Genomic DNA, 21,266 nt, shown 5'->3' with positions numbered 1-21,266 from the left:
TGATTCTTGGGCCTTAGATTCCTGAGTAGCTGGGACTACAAGCACGTGCCACCAAACTTGGCTAATTATTGCATTTTTAGTAGAGATGGTGTTTCACCACGTTGGCCAGGCTGGTTTGGAAGTCCTGACCTCAAGCGATCCACCTGCCTCTGCCCCCTCAAAGTGCTGGGATTACAGGTGTGAGCCAATGTGCTTGGCCGAGGGAACAGCATTAAGGCTGTGGTCCTGAGCATTAAACCTACAGTTCTGATTTTATTAATATCTATAGAAACAGGAAATGGGGCATGGGTGGATGCTAAGGTGGTTTTCTCCCTGAAAACTATCCAGTTGTCCTAGGGAGGGCTGCTAAAGGCATGTGGCCCTAGCACACCATGAGGATCGGAGTATGTTCTACATGCTCTGGGGCCCACTGAGAGCTTCATCCTCCCCTGCTCACTCACGGGCTCTGCTCCAGCTCAGCTGCCATCCTACTTCCTGCTCACAACCTTGTATCTGTGTCTTTCTCTGCAGGCCAAACCGCACCGTTTCTTTCATTCCTATCCTCTTCAGTTAATGAAACTGGTCCCCAGCTACATCTCATCTCATCCCCCTGAACCAATCTTCCTGGCAAATCTCCCGTCTCCAGAGCTGTCCGTGCACCACAGTGTGATGATTTTTCTTCTCAGTCTGCTCTTGTGACTCCTGGAACCCTTTGCAGGTCACAGCTGCAGACATGATCTTCAACTTATGATCACAGAGTTCTACCCAACGGTTATGAGAAATGTCTGGTTTAGGGATGTTTAAGCCTATGTGTGGTGTGTGTCCTGGGATCTTTGGGTTTATATCTGAAGGATTTGGGAGCTCTAAATATAGAGTTCCTGCAATAGTAAACACCATCATAGTACGCACACTGATATTACCTTTAGGACCGCTGAACCTTGGAAATAACTGCACTTATGATTTGTCTTAGCTGTTTAAGTCAATGCCTTTTATTTTCAGTTTTTCTCAAGACAAAGCTCTTATAGGAATCACAGATGAAAAATCAGGCACAAATCACATTTACCCCTTAATAACAAAATACAAATTCAATAATTTTAGAAAATCAGTTTTTAGTGACCCAGATGGCTGGAAAAAAGCTGCCAGGATTTTTCTGGTCTACTGCAGAATTTTCTAAATCAATGAGAAGGATGCTGCCTATCTTGGCTGTTTTCTTTCCCACCGTGAGAAAAGAGACAGTACATGGAACATGCTTTTTTCAGAAAATTGGCAGTAAGTAGCTTTGAGGGAAAGTTGGTTCAGTTGGACTTGCAGTTGGAACTTGGGAAGCACTGTCCCCTCCTGTCCCCCTGAGGAAGGAGACACAGAGGTACACTTCCAGGAAGTTCTCGGCTCAGTGGGTTACTCATGTCTTCAACAGCCAGATCTCATTGCGCCGTCCGTAGGGCTTCATGGGAGGGTCATAGCCGGTGCAGAAGTAGATGTCCCCCCTGTAGGTGGCTGTGCCCTCCAGGGCAGCACGCAGCCGGGAGGCATGCATTACATAGTCTGCTTCCTTGGCATAACCACCAAACTGCCTGAGGATTCAAGAGCAACAGCTGGTTAAGAATGGACATGACCTTTGAGAGAGCAGGAATCTTTGGAAAAAGGAAGTCACTCACCACGCTTATTATGACAAGCATGCTAGAGTGGTAAGACTGGGGACTGAGTCACCACTTCCTAGATGGGTTGATTTTACCTCTCTCAGCCTAAGTTTCCTCATTTGAAAAAGGAGATACATATTTCTTTTTCCTCCAAAGTTATGAGTGTCAAATGCAGTAATGGATGTGAAAAACTCTAATGCGAAGCCTGAAACACAGTAGCCGAGTATAAATGTGAGCTTCCCTTTCTTTCCTGTAATCTCCCAAGGGGACAGAAGGCTTGTTTTCCTCAAGGCCAAGACTTCACCCTCTTCTCTGGCTCCCTCCACTGCCCTGCTGCATCTCTTTTCTGCTGCTCTGTCACCACCTTGAGAAGCAGGAAGAATACAGGGGACTTCGGGCAAAGCTGCAGCGATGAGAGTGGTAGCTAATGCCCCTTCCACAGCAGAGCAGCTCCAGTGACTGACCTCAACACAGCAGTGACCTGAAGCAGCTTCATTCACACACACAGCTAGGCTAGCCTGGGCAACACAAGACCCTGTGTCAAAAAAACTAAAAAAATAACAAACCCAGAGCTAGCCAGGTGCGGTAGCTCACACGTGTAATCTCAGCACTTTGGGAGGTCGAGAAAGGCGAATCACGTGAGGTCAGGAGTTCGAGACCAGCCTACATGGCGAAACCCCATCTCTACTAAAAATATAAAAATTAGCTGGGCATGGTGGCAGGCACCTGTAATCCCAGCTACTGGGGAAGCTGAGGCAGAAGAATCGCTTAAACCCAGGAGGCAGAGGTTGCAGTGAGCCAAGATTACATCATTGCACTCCAGCCTGGGTGACAGGAGTGAAACTCTGTCTCACACACACACAAAAAGAAAAACAAAAACCCCCAGAGCTAACAAAGGCAAAGACCTAAGAAAATCTTAGGAGGTCTCCATGCAAGCTTTAAACATGCCCTAAATAAGGAAATCACTTCTCACAAATCCTTTCTTCTGCTTAAATCATAAAAGCCTTCTTTTTCTAGCAAGGAAAGAAAAGAGAAGGTTCCTAAATCTGGATTTCTTTTGATGGCAGAAATTGGGGACAGAGAAGCAATAAAGCCTTTCTTTTCAAGATTATTATTCTCTCCCTTACGTCATCTGCCTCTGTTCCAAAATTCATCCTGTAGTCTACCCTAAATATACCACTCTAAATCTGGGTTGCACTAAAATTTTTATTAGAGTCAAGTACGTCCTGACTTCTAATGAGCTGTATGACTCAAAAGTCTGAATTTGCACCAGGCCAAGATTAGGCCAAATAATGCATTATTTTTGATGGAGTCCTCTGAATCATGCTTTGCTCTTTTACAAGTGGTTAGTCATGCTGGACAAGAATTCAGCATGCTGATTACAGGATCACTGATGTGAGCACCCAGGATGTTGTCTGTAATGGAGTGGCTGTTCTTTTTTCTTTCTTTCTTTCTTTTTTTTGAGAAGGAGTTTCGCTCTTGTTACTCAGGCTGGAGTGCAATAGTGCAATCTCAGCTCACTGTAACCTCCGCCTCCTGGGTTCAAGTGATTCTCCCGTCTCAGCCTCCTGAGTAGCTGGGATTACAGGCATGTGCCACCACATCCGGCTAATTTTGTATTTTTTATTAGAGACGGGTTTTCTCCATGTCAGCCAGGCTGGTCTCGAACTCCTGACCTCAGGTGATCTGCCCGCCTTGGCCTCCCAAAGTGCTGGGATTACAGGTGTGAGCCACCGTGCCCAGCTGGAGTGGTTGTTCTAATGTCTACACGACAGCTATAGACATGGATAAAACTGAGACCAATTTTGAATAGTGGAGGCTTGGCTCTTCAACTATATCAAAGAGGTTATAAGGCAGATGAAGAAAGTTGGGCTCTAGCTTCATTGAGGCTCAAATGAGAGGAAACTAGGTTAGTAGACAGACGATGAACATTCAGGAAAGACTTTTTCAGGCAATAAAAGCCTGTAAGACACTGGAGTTTTTTATGAAGAATGTCTTTAGACTGAGAATCATTTGTCTGAAATGAATCAGGTGCTGGAGATGGAAGCAGGTGTTGAGTGCTCTCGGCAGCCCCTACTTGCGCTGTGATACTGAATTGTTCTCTAGAAAAAGGGACAATCTTGGCTCTTTAAGTAATGATTTTGGAAAATTCCAAAGGAGTGGTCCTCAAATGTCTTCCTTCATCAGTTAGAGGCAAAATGGCTCGTGCGTGCTCAAATCCTAGCTCTGCCCTTTCTAGGTCTTAAGCTAATTCTTCAGTTTCTCAGATCTTCGGGTTCTTCATTGGTCTAAACAGAGATAGTGATAACATCAATCTTCAAAGGCTATGGTAAAGATTAAAGGAGAAAAGACTGCACAAACAGCTCAGCGCCGAGCCCATCACATAGCAAGCTGACAACAAACAGTAGCTATTATTGCTATCTGCAATTTGCTCAGAACAGCCTTTTAATTCCCTGACTCCAAGGTGAGGGACATGATGGTAATCTAAAGAAATATCATGCAGCTGAGTGTTGCGTGCTTGTAGTCCTAGCTACTTGGGAGGCTGAGGCAGGAGCACCGATTGAGGCCAGGTGTTGAGGCTGCAGTGTGCTATGAGCACACCTGTGAACAGCCACTGCATTCCAGCTTCAACAACATCGTGAGACCTGTCTCCAAATGAAATAAAGCAAAACACAATATACAACTGAAACAAACAAACAAACAAAGTAATATTATGAGCTGGCTCAATGAACAATTTTCACTTTGTCGATTAGGCCTACTCTTAAAATGCTATGTGACCTTGTAACTCCACTCGCTAAGCCCATCCTAATCTTCTTCCTGTGTTTTACTTTTTCTTTTTTTTAGCAGCATTTATCACCTTTTAACATACGGTATAACTTACTTATTAAGTTTATTGTTTATGGTTTGTGTCCTCTGCTAGAAGACAGGCTGCATGATGGCAGAGATATTTGTTGCCTTTTGGCCACTGATGTACACTGAGCAGCTAACATAGTGCCTGAACATGTTAGACCCCGTGGTTAAATGAACAATTCTGGGATAAACAATAAAAGCGATGTCTTCAGGCTGACAGAGCTAAAGATGACAGCACTTAGGGCCTAGTGAGTGAAGTGTTTATGTAAGTCTGTTGGCCCCATATTCACTCACTCACTCATTCTCATAATAAACATCTGAACACACACTAAGGGGACAGTGGTGGGAACTCAAAGAGCAGAAGTGGATCCACTGCAGCCAGGTGTGAAGGCCTTGAATGCCATGCTGAAGAGTTTGAACCTGATCCTAGATGCACAGATAGACCACAAAGGTTTTTTTTTTTTTTTTTTTTTTTCGGACAGAGTCTCGCTGTGTCACCCAGGCTGGAGTGCAGTGGTGGGATCTCAGCTCACTGCAACCTTCACCTCCTGGGTTCAAGCGATTCTCCTGCCTCAGCCTCCTAAGTGGCTGGGACTACAGGCATGTGCCACCACGCCCAGCTAATTTTTGTATTTTTAGAAGAGACGGGGTTTCGCCACGTTGGCCAGGCTGGTCTCAAACTCCCGACCTCAGGTGATCCACCTGCCTCAGCCTCCCAAACTGTTGGGATTACAGGCATGAGCCACTGTGCCCGGCCTCAAAAGGGTTTTAAAGTAGAGGACCTGCATGATCCAATTGTGTTTTGGATGGCAGCAGAGGGACAGAGGAAATGGCAAGGGGTTGAGAGATGTGGGGTCACTGGGGCCCAGGAACAGCTGAGTGTGAGATGATGAAGGTGGGAAAAAGGCAGATTTGAGAGGTGCCTGGATGTGGAGGGAGGTGAGAGAGAGGAAGGAGGAGAGGATTCCCCAGGGCTTCTAGTTAAGCCTCTGGGTAGAAGCAGATGACACTAATCTGAATAGGGATTAAAGGCTAAAGAGTAGCATTAGGCAGGAGGGGCAGATATAGGCGGTGTTCATGATTTGGTATGGGGGGCATGTTAACATTAAGGTCCCTCTGTGAAATACATTCATGCAACAATTATTATCTAAATGTGTGTCTGACTGAGTGAAAATCTCCTTAGACCTGGGACAGAACTGGAGTTAGAGATACTGATTTGGGAAAGAGACGGCTCTAGTGACAGCACCTTGAGAGTCCCCAGAGAGTAGGTCCTGTCTGTAGTCATGGTAAGGGGTGACACGAGGTAGAGATGTTGTGCAAACAGCAGGCCAGAAGCTTGCTCCTTAGAATCCTAATATCTAAGGGGTGGGTGGAGGAAGAGGACAGGGCAAAGGACAGTGAGAAGGGGCTGTCTGAGAAGCAGAAGGAAACCCAGCAGAGAGTGAGACAGAGAATGTCCTCATTCGGGGATTCCTAAAATTCACTCCGGGAAAACCCCCAATTCTTTACATTTATTCCCAGGCAGACCGAAATGCTGGTAATGCTGATAAAATTTCCCCTATTGCTTCATCATGGAAGCCTTTTACTGGAAAACAGACACAGCTGGGTGGGCTATGGGAACAGATACATGTGTTCTCCTCTCTGCTAATTTAACTAACTCACACTTACTCCCATCACAGAACCACACAAGCCAGAAACCAAACCCTACCAGGAACACAGCCTTGGTGTAGGAAGGGAGCCTAGCTCTGGCTGACTCCGCTGTGTTCACAGACACATTGACTCATTTGTTCCTGCCTTAATCGGGACACGGAGCACAATAACAGTGGGCCCACTGCTCTCCGAATTCACATGTGTGCTTGAAGGTGAGCTAAGAAATGCTCATAAAGTGCTTTGAGCTCCTAAAAGAAATAAACATGAAGTCCATACATTATTTTTGTAAGCCTGTGAATAAGTCTCTTCTCATCTTGAAAGAAGCTCTCTTCCAGGGCAGTGTTTTTATCTCACCCAGTGTCAGAGCTCAGTATTCTGAACAAAGAATTTGGTTGCCATGGGAACCGAGGAATCTCACACATACACACCCCCACTGATTCCAGAAACACAAAAGGAGCTGACTCAAAAGGTCTGGAAGAGTTAGAAAGGGGAAAGATGACACAGGCCGTTAGTGAGGGCTAGCGGAGGGAATTAGGGCTTTCGTCCAAGGAAGGAAAAAATCATAACACGTTATCTTTCAGGGAGTGTCTGGTGCAGGCATGCAGGGAGGAAGAAAACATGACTCTGAGCTTGACCATTCAACTTTGAAACTTTAACAATCAATGGATTAACACACACGAGTGTACGGTCTGCTGTGCATTCAGCTCTGTGCTGCTAGGCAAAAGAAATATCAGATCAGGAACTGACAGCCTCAGAGCAACAGGAAGAAAGGCTTAACATAAGTGTTTCATTCAAGCAGGCTGGCCTCGTGCTTATTGAGTTGAACATCACTGAGCACAAAATGTCAGCCAGACACCTTAAGAGCTGTAAGGATGATAAAAACCTCTTTCTACCCTTGCAAGGTCTAAGTGTAGTGGTCAGGAGAGAAACAGACACAAAGATTATGCTGGCTGGAGGGAAATGCTGGAATGAAGGTGGAAGGTACATCCAGAATGTTCTGGGAGTGGGGTATAGCGAATGATTGGTTCTGAATTAGAACATGAAGGGAAGGTATTAAGAAAGAGGTGATATTCAGGTTGTATGGGAAGGGAAAAAGAAAAAAAAAGAAAGGTGATTAAAAAAAAAAAAGAAATAGGTGATATCCTGAGCGAGGGATTCCGCGCGTGCGCTCGGCTCCGCCTCGTGCAGCTGCGGCCGGGAGGCGACTGGAGTATGTCGGCCCCGTCCGTGAGTAAGGTGGTTCCGTGCGGGACCCCATGGGGCCAGTGGTACCAGACCCTGCAGGAGGTGTTTATTGAAGTTCAGGTGCCGCCAGCCACGCGCGCCCAGGATATCCAGTGCGGCCTGCAAAACCGGCATGTGGCGCTGGCGGTGGGCGGCCGCGAAGTCCTCAAGGGCAAACTCTTTGATTCTACAATAGCTGATGAGGGAACATGGACTTTGGAGGATAGAAAAATGGTTCGTATTGTTCTTACCAAGACAAAGAGAGATGCAGCAAATTGTTGGACTTCTCTACTAGAATCTGAATATGCAGCTGATCCTTGGGTACAAGACCAAATGCAGAGAAAGTTTACATTAGAGAGATTCCAAAAAGAAAACCCTGGTTTTGACTTCAGTGGAGCGGAAATCTCAGGAAACTACACTAAAGGTGGACTAGATTTCTCAAACCTTGAGAAGTAACTGCTTTTTCTCCTGCGTTCTGTGGATCCTAGCAGATATTGCCAACTTAATCAGAGGAATAGATTATGTGATGGAAGAAAAATGGGGATGCCTACAGTTAACAAATTACAAAATATATTTTTAAATGGTTCTAGAAATTGCATTGAAACATGATTTATGTAGGAAATATACTATGGGAACTATTCTATGGATCTATGGTAAAGTTTTTTTGGACTTGTTTTTGCTCAGCATGAAGTTTTATATGCTACATTTTACTAACTCCATATTTAACCATATTTTTAATACAAAAGAACATTGGAGTATAGATCATGTGAAATGAACGGTGCCTTTAGGGAAAATTAACTTTTTCTTTTGATAAACACAATATTCAATAAAGTTTTCTAAATAGAAAAAAAAAGAGAAAGAAGTGATTTTAAGCATTTATTGAGCATCTCTATGTTTTTTGTGTATGTGACCTTGCCAGGAAATGGAGTATCTCTTCTTGATGCCGGCAATGAACAATGTGACAATCTTCTATCCTCACAGGGCTTCCAACAAATGGAGGCTGGGGAGGGGGTTGAGTGGAGCTGCGGGAGTGTGAGCAAAGGTCTGGAGATGGGTACTGTGTCTGGAGAGGGAAGCATCTTGGGTGGTGGCAGATGGGATGCTCTGAGATCAGGTTGACATGGGAGTGGCGCTGTGTGTGGAGGGTGGTCAGTGCCATCACAGGGCATTTTCACTAGGCTTTACTGCCTGGTCAAACATTTGGGACCCATAGTTGACCCACCCTCTCCTAGCACCCATCTCCTAGATGCTAGAAATGAAGCATTGCATTACTAGCTGGGCTTCTGTTCAAACCCCAATGTCTGGTTGGATGGGACTGAGGCCCCCAACCAGAGCTGAGCAGCCTCCAGGGAGGCTCAGTTTCTGAGCAAGGACAGGTGGTCAGTCTGTGCCTTAGGCAGGTGGTTATAAAAAGACACTTTAGAAGGGTCAGAGATGGAAAAGCTGGAAGCCAATGCCATGGCAATTGTTCAGGCAAGAGATGACACAGACCTGTAACGGATGAATGGGAAGGAAGGGACAGCTAGGAACTGACTAGGATGAGCCAATAATTAGATGCAGAAGTGAAGGAGTCAGAATGACACTGGAACAGGGTGGGCAGGAGGAGGGAGGGGACCATCAATAAGACAGAGAACACAGAAAGGGATCTGATTTTGCATGGAATCTGCATTGTGTTTTGGACGTGCTGATTTGGGAGATACTTGAAGAGGATTATGTGGCGATGCCTGCTGGGAGCTGGAAATGTAAGGCTGGTGCTTGGGAGAGAGGCAGAATGAGACGTGTTGACCTGGGCATCATGCACAGAGAAACTGAGCCTGAAGCCCCTGCCTGGTGGGAGTTTCTAAAAGATTTACAGGATAACTGACAGCTGTTGGGGGAGAGAAAATGACAATTAATTAGGCTGAGACACCAAATCTTATCATTAGCAAGGCTTCTGGAGGTGAGATGGCTTAAATATTAAGAGATACTAAATAACTGTTTGTCAAATCTAACCAAACTTCCCACTTAGGGCAAACATCATATGACATAAGTGTCACCTGTTTATCCGGATGGCACTTGAATTTTTCCAGGGGCAAGGACATTATCTCATGACATCCATACCTAAAATAGTTCCTGGTACAGAGGAAGTGAACAAGGAATCCATTATCTTTTGAACGAAGGAATGAATGAGTAGGTAAATCACAGTGTCTCAAGATCCACGCTGAGTCTGATGGGATATCAAGACATTAAGGGGAGACAGAGGTCAGGCTGGAGAGTTACCAACACACTGGTGACAACTGAAGCTATGATGGGGACCAAGATCTTCATGGGAGAGAGCAGAGAGACAGAAGCACAGAGAGGCAAGGATGAAGCTCTTTTGTTCACATATCCATTCGCCAAATTCTTTGTTTCTGTTTTTTATTTAGAGATGGGGTCTTATTATGCTGCCTAGGCTGGTCGCAAACTCCTGAGCTCAGGCGATCCACCTGCCTTGGCCTCTCAAAGTGCTAGGATTACAGATGTGAGCCACCGAGATGGCCAATTCACCAACTTCTTATTGAACACTTAGGAAGCCTGCATTCCAGTGGGGAGAGGGCAATAAATAAATGAGCAGATAGAGATATATCATGCAATTGATAAGGGAGGAAAAGCAAAATAAAGCTGGATAGGGGGACAGAACAGGACAGGGTGCTATTTTCATTAGAACGGCTGGGCAAGGCCCCTTTTAATTGAAGTGAGAAGGCAAAGCAAGGGTCCTGAGTAAGACAAAAAACCCTTGGTCCCAACTTCCTGTGGTTACAAACAGGGTTGAATAGGAACATGGGCAAACACTGGTCTGTAAATCTCCTAAGTGGTGATTTGGGAACCCCCTAAGGGTTTAGCAGATGCGCTCTTTCTTCCAAACTTCTCTTTCTCTAGGCTGAACTTCCCAAGCTGCCAAAGGCCTCCACTGGGGCCTGGTCATTTAGAGGGAAAAATGATATCAGCAACCCTAGGTGGCGACAGCTGATGAAGTTCTTTCAAATCCACAATGAAACCGGCCTTCACAATCATATTTTATAGACAAGAAAACTGAGGCTCAGAAAGATTAAACAACTTGCTGCAAGCTATAAAACTCATAATTACTAGAGTTGAGGTTCTAACTCAAGTGTATCTGCAGTAACTTTGACTTTTTTAAATTGTTAATTCTCATAAAAAGATCAAATTCTCAAAGGGAGGTAAAGTCAGGAGGACAATAGGCTAACATTTACTGTCTACCTCAGCATATGATCGTTCCTCAACTAGCCACTTGATGTCACTGCAGAGTCAGATGAGCATTCAAAAATACCCTGCAGTGACCTGTGTAATTTCTGATTCTGTTGAAAGCAGTGTGAATGAGATGGTGGAAGGCAAATGTCTAGGATTGTGTAGATATTTACAGATATTATCATATTTTATCCTCACAACACCGTAAAAGCTAGGTACTCATGCCAATCTTGCAGATGAGGAAACTGAGGTACAGTGAGGCTGGGGCAATATACCAAAGGCTATGGCCACTGAGTGATGAACTGGGTTGGAGCATAGGTCACCCCGAAAATAAACTCCTGGTTTCCAACTTTTTCCTTTATATCTAGACATTTCATTTAAACCATGAAAGTTTCATTAAAACCATCAAACTTCTCCTGCTCTTGGTCCCTATTGAGAACCTGGTGCTGAAATGAGCTGAAAAGGCCAAACTTTAACCTAAGTGCATGGAGAAAGGACAGTAGTCTGGAATGTCGCCGCTGGTCTAAGTGTGAGGATAATTCTATTGCCTCTTCTGAATACTAAATATATTCTAATAGTGCTATTTTTTTTTTCACAGCATTCTATTCATCTAAAAGCACTGGCAATTAACAACGTGAATAAATGTATAATCCCTTTGTAGACATCTCTTCACAAGGTCATAAAGAAGGAAGACTGAATGAAGGATGCCAGGCTTTCATTTTAGAATTAATTTTGTCATCGAATGCACTCACTGCATTATTTGACAGAACACTTTTTGCATTTGAAGGAGTACATTTGCCTTCCACCATCTCATTAACACTGCTTTCAACAGAATCAGAAATAACAGAAATCACTGCAGGGTACTTTTGAATGCTCATCTGACTCTGCAGTGACATCAAGTGGCTAGTTGAGGAACGATCATATGCTGTGTGAGAACTCCGTGTTAACAATTTCACGGAGCCACATTAGACACCACATTTGGCACTTTCATCTGTTTAGATTTCAGAGAGTTAAAAGGTAAGAGTCACCAACCTGCCTTTGATAGTACCTTTTAAATAGATACCCATTCCCACCATAAGAAACCAGCGTTCCTTAGAGAAATGACTAATTCCAGCTCTAAGGCAAGAAATGCTAAGATATGCTCAAAACATCTCATTATACCAGAAAGCCAGGGAGCTAACAAAGACTATGGGAGCTGTGTCAAAAGGACCAAGAAACCAACTTGAAGAGGCTCCCACCGGCCAACGGTGGGGCAATTAGAGCATCAATAAGAATAGTAACTCCAACAAACTGAAACATATCAAATGTGTTTAAATTCATACATTTATAATTACACTCAAGAAAACAAAGATGCAGACCACCTCACCTTTGGAAGATGTTATAGAATGAAATTATCATTCTGAAAACTGGTAAAGAAAGAGAAGGTATTGAGCAAGCATGTATCTTACTTTTTCTATACGAAATAAGGGAAGCCAAATAGTAAACGAGAGGAAGTTTTCTCTTCACCGAGTATTTCAGGTAACAAAAGAGGGAATATTATCGTTTTATGACCTCTAATGGAACAAGGCATCTAGGCAATGATGATCAACGGTGACCAACATCACTCAATCAGGGGCAATCAGACACTGTGGACCCCTGAAGGAAGTAAATACCACTATCTAGGAAATATTCTTGCCAAAACTTCAAAAACTTCAATCTGATCAAGGCTTTAGTTCCAACTACTAATTTATGGGCAATATGGGGGTCAGGGGGACCTGGTAGAATGGCATGGAAATGCAATCAGCAAAATCTAGACTACAGGGAATAAAAGGACAACTGATCCATAGATGGCAAGGAATAATGTAAAGGTGTGCTGGTAAAGAAATTCACAGAATAATAAAAGCTTAAAAATGTACGGTTGTGTGCACCCGTAATACAGCTACTTGGGAGGCTGAGGTGGGAGGAGTACCTGAGCGCGGGAGGTCAAGACTGCAGTGAGCTATGATCACACCACTGTACTCCAGCCTCGGCAACAGAGCAAGGCCTTGTCTCTTAAAAAAAAAAAAAAAAAAGCAAAGAACAACAACAACAACAACAACAAAAAAAACTGGGTGAGATGTGGTGGCTCATGCCTATAATCCTAGCACTTTGGGAGGCTGAGGTGGGCAGATCACTTGAGGTCAGGAGTTCGAGACCAGCCTGGCTACCATGGTGAAATAAAAATACAAAAAGTAGCCAGGCACGGTGGTACGTGCCTGTAATCCCAGCTACTTGGGAGGCTGACGCAGGAGAATTGCTTGAACCTGGGAGGTGGAAGTTGCAGTGCACTGAGATGGCGCCATTGCATTCTAGCCTGGGGAACAAGAGCGAAACTCCGTCTCCAAAAAAAAAAAAAAAAAAATACTGACCAATTGTAATAGATAGATCTGAGTTGGATCCAGATTCTAGCAAAATATTAAAACAAATGATAAGATAATGGTGGAAATCTGAGCTCTGAATATTTTGTATTATAAACTTTAAACATTAAAATTTTAGAAGAAATAAGGTATTATGATTATATTTTTTAAAAAATCTTCAGTAGTTACCTGAAATATTTATGTATGAAATAAAATGTCTTGAATTTGCCTAAAAATAATCCAGGGTAGGGCTGGGTGAATGCTGTGAAGATATACATGACACAGAATTGGCTTTGAGCTGATCATTGCTGTAGGTAGGGAATGGGCCCATAAGATTTCATGATCTTATACGCTTCTACCTTTCTATAAGTTTGAAAATTTCCATGCTAAAAATTTCAAGACAAAAGAAAAAAAATTACATCCACTAATTACCCTGGGCTGGTAAAACAAATGATCAGAAACTAGCCCATCTGCTTGAAGTCTTAATGTGAACTGATTGAATCATGTTTATCTCATTCCTTATGAAATAAGAATGAACAGAAAGAAGGAATAATTGCCGAAACCTGCTTCAGGTCATAAACATTAGGTAATATATAAATAGTACCTTAGTAAATACTGAAAGATATTTAACAATAATCCTATAATGTTACATTACAGGCACATACATACACATCATATATAGGAGGTTATATTCTCAGCATTTAACAAATGGAAAAGCTAAATTTTAAAGTGGCTGAATAACTTCCCAAGCATCATCTTGCCATTATGCAGTAGAGCTGGAAATCAAATAAAATACAAGTTCATTATATTATACCTGCTGCTTCCCAAACACAGGAAAGAGAATGGAAAAGACAAGCAGACATCTAACCCAGGCTGCAAGATTTAAGGAGGCGCTCACTCTCAGTTCCCATCCTGCACTTGGACAGCTGTGAGAGTGAGTGCTTCCTTAAATGTTGCACCCTAGGTGCTTTACTTCTTCACCCCAGGAAAAGGTATTGTTAAGTTAATTCGCTTTCTCCACAGCCTCTGCAGCGAAGCTGGGAAGTCTGAATGAGGACTGTGGAAGAAGCACAGGAGCTGAGGCTCTGGTGCCAGCTCCCAGCTGCATTACATTCACTGTCCTCTGGGGTCACCTGGCCTAGGACTGCCCTAGACCTAATGTGAGCAGTGAGGCTCACATTCTCAGAGCTTTCACACAGCTCCAGGGGAAACGGTCCCACCAGCAGGTGCAGGGTTGCAGCAGGGCAGCCAAGTTGGTCCCTGAAAGTGGACCAACACTCAGTCCTGTGCAAGATTATATGTATATGAATTTTTCATGAGGTTGCTCCTGAGCAGAACCAAACCACCTACGGTTACTTCTGGTGAAGACCCTGGTCATTCCCTGAGCCTGGTTTGGGGCCCGTCACATAGGAGGATTTTGACAAATATGGGAAGTCATCAATGATTTAGAAGAGACTTGGTTTCCGAGGGCAGGTTGCAGCCTGAGGGATAAAAACTGGTAGGGAACATGACCCCACATGAAGTCCTGGAAACAGGACCAGGAGGACAATAGAATAGATGCGTGCTCTGCTTAAATGACTACCGCCCCGGAACAACAAGCAGGGTGGCAGCCCAGCTCTGGCAAATGCTTCCTGCTCTCTGGCATTCAAAGGGAGTATGGGGTAGAAATCAGGTATTCTTCAGCCCTTTATGCTTCCCATGTGTCCATGAATCGAGACCATGGCTTGACTTAATATATTCGCTGAGTCTCCCAGAACCTTGCTCTGGCTAATGTAGACATTGATTGTAAGCTTAAGCAAAGCTTAGGCTCTACCCATCAATTTGACAACTGGCCAAGGCATTTATTCTGATAAAATACAAATGTGTGTGCCCTGCAGCCTGAAGAAATTAAAATGAGAAATTGTTAGGATTCAGTATTTCCTATTTACATTAATTCAGCTGCCATCAAAATTTGATGTGAATGCTTGCTAGAGGTGATGCGAGGAGTGGATAGGGAATCAAGCGCCACCCTGGGATGCCAGAAGGATAATCTCCTTACGTGGAATAGACAGTGATGCCTTCCCGTTCCTCAATCTTAACACTTTTGTCACTGGGAGCTGGTGGGTCGCTTTGAAATTGGTTTGGAATCCGGAACCAGACTTTTAATTTCTTCTGCAGAGAGCCATCTTCATTGGGGAACACGGCAAAGGAAATAGGGACTGTCATCCCCATCCCGATTCCTGAAAACACAAAAACACTGAGTGGGGCAGGGATTAGAGGTAGAGCTTGCTCAGCACTGTGGAAGACACATTAGTTCCATTCTTCTTTCAAGGCGGTATCTTTTGTTCTTGAAATTAACAATAAACATTTTAAATGCTAAAAATACATAGTCAGAAATACATGAATACCTCTTATTTGTATACACTGGTGGTAGGAGTACCACCAGTACACCAGTACAACTCTAAAAAATATTTGGCAATATATATCAAGACTGTAGATCATCAGTATCAAATTTCTTTCTTCCTTTCTCTCTCTTTCCCTCCCTCCCTCCCCTCCTTCCTTCCTTCTTTCTTTCCTTACTCTTTCTCTCTCTCTTTTCTTTCTTTCCTTCCTTTCTTTTCTTTCTTTCTCTCCTTCTCTCTCTCTTTCTCTTTCTTTTCTGTTCTTTCCTTTCTGACAGACTCTTGCTCTGTTGCCCAGGCTGCAGTGCAGTGGCACGATCTTGGCTTATGCAAACTCTGTCTCCTGGGTTCAAACAATTCTTGTGCCTCAGACTTACTTTCAAGTAGCTGGGATTATAGGTGTGTGCCACCATACCCAGCTTATTTTTGTATTTTTAGTAGAGATGGGGTTTCCCTATGTTGACCAGGCTGGTCTCGAACTCCTGACCTCAAGTGATCTGCCCATCTTGGCCTCCCAATGTGCTGGGATTACAGGTGTGAGCCACCATGGCTAGCCAGTATTTAATTACTTTCTTTTCTTTTCTTTTTTTTTTTAATAAGAAAAAGAATAAAGAAGAGGAAGAAAGAGAAAGAGGAAGAGGGAGAGAGGATGGGGGTATTGCTTTATTGCCCGGGCTAGAATGCAATCTAAATATGGGTATGCCTTTAATTGTCCTTAATAATGGAGATATAAAAGAAAATGAGGGAAGAGAATAACAAACAAGGAGCCAACCAACATTTCTTTTAAACTTCTAAGTTGATATGATGTGGAACTGATAAGAGTGTATATTTTGTATATTTAAAGTGGAGAGTTCTATAAATGTTAATTACATTTACTTGTTCCAGATCTGAGTTCAAGTCCTGAATATCGTTGTTAATTTTCTGTCTCATTGATCTGTCTAATATTAATGTTGAAGTCTCCCACTATTATTATGTGGGAGTCTAAGTCTCTTTATAAGTCTTGTATGTCTGCGTATTCCTGTATTGGGTGCGTATATATTTAGGATCTTTAGCTCTTCTTGTTGTTGCATTGATCCTTTTATCATTATATAATGTCCTTCTTTGCTTCTTTTGTTCTTTGTTGCTTAATTGTAACTTCTGCTTTTTATTTATTTATTTTAGCTCTCTGTTTGGTTGGTAAATCTTTCTCCATCCCTTGTTTGGAGTCTTTGTGTATCCTTGAATGTGAGATGGGTCTGGATGCAGCATACTGATGGGTTTTAGTTTTTTATTCAAATTGCCTGTCTTTGGATTGGGGGATTTAGTCAATTTAAATTTAGAATTAGTAATAATATTGGCCGGGCGCGGTGGCTCAAGCCTGAAATCCCAGCACTTTGGGAGGCCGAGGCGGGTGGATCACGAGGTCGAGAGATCGAGACCAACCTGGTCAACATGGTGAAACCCCGTCTCTACTAAAAATACAAAAATTAGCTGGGCATGGTGGTGCGTGCCTATAATCCCAGCTACTCAGGAGGCTGAGGCAGGAGAATTGCCTGAACCCAGGAGGCGGAGGTTGCAGTGAGCCGAGATCGCGCCATTGCACTCCAGCCTGGGTAACAAGAGCGAAACTCCGTCTCAAAAAAAAAAAAAACAAAAAACAATAAAATTAGTAATAATATATGTGAGTTTAATACTGCCATTAGCTGGCTATTTTGTCCATTAGTTGATGTAAATTCTTCGTTATATTGATGCTCTTTTTGATAATTTTTTTAGAAAGGCTGATACTGTTTGTTCCTTTCTATGTGTAGTGGTTCTTTCAGAAGCTCTTGTAAAGCAGGCCTGGTGGTGATGAAATCTCTGAGTGCTTGCTTATTCACAAAAAACTTTATTTTTCCTTCACTTATGAAGCTTAGTTTGGCTGGATGTGAAATTCTGGGTTGAAAGTTCTTTTCTTTAAGGATGTTGAATATTGGCCCCCACTCTCTTCTGGCTTGTAGGGTTTCTGCTGAGAGATCTGCTGTAAGTCTGATAGGCTTCCCTTTGTGGGTAACCTGACCTTTCTCTCTGGCTGCCCTTAGTATTTTCTCCTTCATTTCAACCCTGGTGAATCTGACGATTATGTGCCTTGGAGTTGCTCTTCTTGAGGAATATCTCTGTGGTGTTCTCTGTATTACCTGGCGTTGAATATTATCCTGCCTTACTAGGCTGGGAAAATTTTCCTGAATAATGTCCTGAAGCGTATTTTCCAGCTTGGATTCATTCTCTTCGTCACATTCAGGTACACCTATCAAGCGTAGATTAGGTCTTTTCACATAGTCCCATATTTCTTGGAGACTTTGCTCGTTCCTTTTTATCCTTTTTTCTCTAATCTTGTCTTCTTGTTTTATTTCATTGAGTTGGTCTTCGACCTCTGATATCCTTTCTTCTGCTTGATCAATTCGGCTGTTAAAACTTGTGCATACTTCACCAAGTTCTCCTATTGTGTTTTTCAGCTCCATCAATTCACTTATATTCCTCTCTAAATTGTGTATTCTTGTTAACATTTCGTCAAATCTTTTTTCAAAGTTCTTAGTTACTTTAGATTGGGTTAAAACAAGTTCTTTTAATTCACAGAAGTTTCTCATTATCCACATTTTGAAGCCTGCTTCTGTAATTGGAACACACTCGTTCTCCATCAAGCCTTGTTCCGTTGCTGATGAGGAACTGTGATCCCCCACTGAGAGAGAGGCGTTCTGATCTTGGGTATTCTCAGCCTTTTTTGGCCGTTTTCCTCCCTTCGTTATAAATTTATCCATCTGTGGTCTTTGTATTCACCGTCTTTGTAATTAGGTTTCTGAGTGGACGTCCAACTTACTGATTCTCAGCGCCGAAATCTGAGCAACCCACTGCACCGACCAAATCAGCGGCGTTAAGATTGATGGTGCTTTTCTGACTCTGCACCAAGAAGCTACGCTCCGAGGCGCCGGCAAAACCGCCTCGCCGGTCACAAGAGTCGCGCTGGCGACCCGTGGGGCTCCTCCGCTGGGAATCTCCTGGTGCGTGAGCAACAAGAATTCATGTGAAGGTGTGGCGTCCTCTCATTCTTTGCGCTTTCACTGGGAGCTACAATCCCGAGCTGCTAGTGATCAGCCATCTTGGATCTCTCTCCTATTTATTTTAATGTAATTTAAAGTAATTTTAATGTAATTTAAAATAATTTTAATTACTTTCTATTTAAAACGTCAATTTTAAGGAAATCATCTAAAACATGGAAAAGGTTATAGGTAATAAGATATTTGTTACAGCAGAATTTAAAATTCTGTTCAAAACAGGAGTATGTCTAGGTAAATTATAGACACATGATGCAATATAACATAGCTATGAATTATGCCTAAGAAGACTGTTTGGGAGTAGTGGAAATAATTATGAAATAATAACTAACAGAAGCAGGATATGTAATTGTAGGAACACAGATTACATTAAAAAGCCCTAAAAATAGATATTCAATCGCTTCTCGGCCTTTTGGCTGAGATCAAGTGTAAAAATAGATATTCAAAAGACAACATTGATTGTATTGAATGAGAGAATTAGGGAATACTGTTTCATTATTTTCAAGGTTTTCTTTAGTGAGCTTTATAATTCTTATACATATTTTCATCTTAAAAAATGTTAAGACAGTGTTAAGAAGGAAAAGATTTCTTCCTGACCTCTTACAGGTTAACATACCTTCCAAAGCCTTATTACTTTAGTCCTAGTAAACGTTTAAATTTTTTTTTTGAAAGCAAGTTTATTAAGAAAGTAAAGGAATAAAAGAATGGCTACTCCATAGACAGAGCAGCTCCTTTTAAATGTTATTAAGGCTAAGAAATGTTTCTGTCTCTCTATCAGCTTGAGAAACATCTTAAATATTAAACACGACATCTCTTTTTTCCCCCTTGCTTTCTGACCCATTTTTGTTTTGCAGTGGACACACATCACCTAGTCAACCAATCCAAAGACATAGTAAGCACTTCAGGGTTAAAAAAAATAAAATAGAGCATATGGTCCCACACCTGGAAGTGAGGCAGGAACTCGGAGATATTGAGCAGGGATGCCTTCAAGTGAGGGACGGGCTGGGGCTTTCCTCAGAATCCTGCAATAAGCTCCTTGTTCATGCAGTGCAGAAGGTTCATAGGCCACTGCAGGTCGCTACAGATGCCTTGCAGCCCCTCACTTGTGTTTACCCTTGATGAAGTGAGACCTTGCAAAGCTGGCCCCTGAGACCAGAGCCACTTCCTGCAGGGGTACTCACCCTTGTCATTGGTGCCCCCCGCGTACTTTGCAACCTTGGGCATTGCTTCCCGTAAAGCCTCATCCACAGGCTTATCTGTCACTTCTACTGTGGCAAACTTGCCTCCTTCACAGGCCCTTTCTTCATAGGAAACTTCTTCCTAGAGAGAGAGAAGGCACAGTGTTTAAGAGGTACGAAGTAGCAACTTGTGATGTCTCCAGAAGCAGTAACTGTCCAGCTACGGGAGGTGCAGAGGGCTAAGAAACTTTTCTTGGTGCATCTGGCCATAGAGTAGAAGGGACAGGCCTGAGTATAAAGAGCCATGAGAAATAGATTCCGGGATTCCTGTAGAGACAACATCCAAAGCAGGAAGCTCTTATACTCGATATTCTTGGAGAGATAAGAGAAGATACTGCATCGTGAAATGCCAGAATGCTACAAAAGCGGAACATTCAGAGACCGAAAGACCTCTAGGACATTAAAAATCTGATAACAGAAAAGCAAAATTCAGTAAAAAGGTCGGAAGATAAAGTTAAATAAATAGGAGATCCAGAAAATAAAAAAAGAAGAAAAGAAAAAATTAGGAGGAAACAAAAAATATGATGACAATCCAACAAAACTGTGAAGCCCCCAAGATTAGGCTCATTCTAGTAGGAGGCTGCAATTCAAGAAGAATCAGGGTTCAGTTGTCGCTTGGCATCCTTGGCATCCAGGGCCTCTATGGACACCAAAATCCACGGATGCTCAAGTCCCTGATATAAAATGGTGTAGTATTTTGCATATAACCCCCACACATCCTCCTATATGTTTTAAATGATCTCCACATTACTTATAATAATACAATGTAAATGACAAGCAAATAGTTGCTATTCAAAATTTTATTTATTTATTTATTTTAGAGACAGCCTGTCACCCAGCCTGGTATGCAGTGGTACAATCATGACTCACTAGCCTTGACATCCTGCGCTCAAGTGATCCTGCTACTTTGGCCTCCTAAGTGGAACCACAGGTGCACACCACCATGCCCTGCTAATTAAAAAGTTTTTTTTTTTTTTTTTGGTAGAGTTGCCCTATGTTGCCCAGGCTGGTTTCAAGCTCCTGGGCTCAAGAAATCCTCCTGTCTTGGCCTCCCAGTGTTGGGATTATAGGCATGAGCCACAATTAAAACCGCCTCAGTTTGCAAAATTATAACTGAGGAAATTATGACAGTGAAAGAAATCAGACCTAACCTACTCTATCTTGCTTTTTTTTTTTTTTTTTTTTTTTTTGAGACGGAGTTTCACTCTTGTTACCCAGGCTGGAGTACAATGGCGCGATCTCGGCTCACCGCAACCTCCGCCTCCTGGGTTCAGGCAATTCTCCTGCCTCAGCCTCCTGAGTAGCTGGGATTACAGGCACGCGCCACCATGCCCAGCTAATTTTTGTATTTTTAGTAGAGACGGGGTTTCACCATGTTGACCGGGATGGTCTCGATCTCTTGACCTTGTGATCCACCTGCCTCGGCCTCCCAAAGTGCTGGGATTACAGGCTTGAGCCACCGCGCCCGGCCTCTCTATCTTGCTTCTAACCCTTAAGCTATCCTTGTGGATTTCTGGGCACAGGCCAAAGCAACTTTGGGAAGGAATTCAGTTCATGGTTTGACTGAAACAAAACTGATGACAGCCCTTTCCTAATAAGACCCCCTTCTTGCCCGGGGTTCAGTTTGCCTTTGCAG

At 43.0% G+C, this 21,266-nt stretch overlaps 1 protein-coding gene and 1 pseudogene across 1 annotated transcript in view; one reads left to right on the top strand and one right to left on the bottom strand.

The window, feature by feature from the left end:
• Nucleotides 1-939: 939 nt before the first annotated feature.
• Nucleotides 940-21,266, bottom strand: part of HEBP1 (heme binding protein 1) — a 30,261-nt gene continuing 9,934 nt past the window's right edge. The window contains exons 2-4 of the mRNA XM_003934535.4: nt 19,574-19,712; nt 14,982-15,162; nt 940-1,553 (exon numbers count right to left, since the gene is read on the bottom strand). Of these exons, the coding sequence (XP_003934584.1) occupies nt 1,382-1,553; nt 14,982-15,162; nt 19,574-19,712 (492 nt within the window). The 3' untranslated portion in view covers nt 940-1,381. The remainder of the gene's footprint in view (nt 1,554-14,981; nt 15,163-19,573; nt 19,713-21,266) is intronic.
• On the top strand, nt 7,332-8,055 carry LOC101033711 (nudC domain-containing protein 2 pseudogene; annotated as a pseudogene).

Source organism: Saimiri boliviensis, chromosome 7 (genome assembly GCF_048565385.1).
Source record: "Saimiri boliviensis isolate mSaiBol1 chromosome 7, mSaiBol1.pri, whole genome shotgun sequence".
NCBI lineage: Eukaryota > Metazoa > Chordata > Mammalia > Primates > Cebidae > Saimiri > Saimiri boliviensis.
Note: the sequence above shows the minus strand (reverse complement) of the source record. Positions and strands in the feature narration are given on the sequence as shown.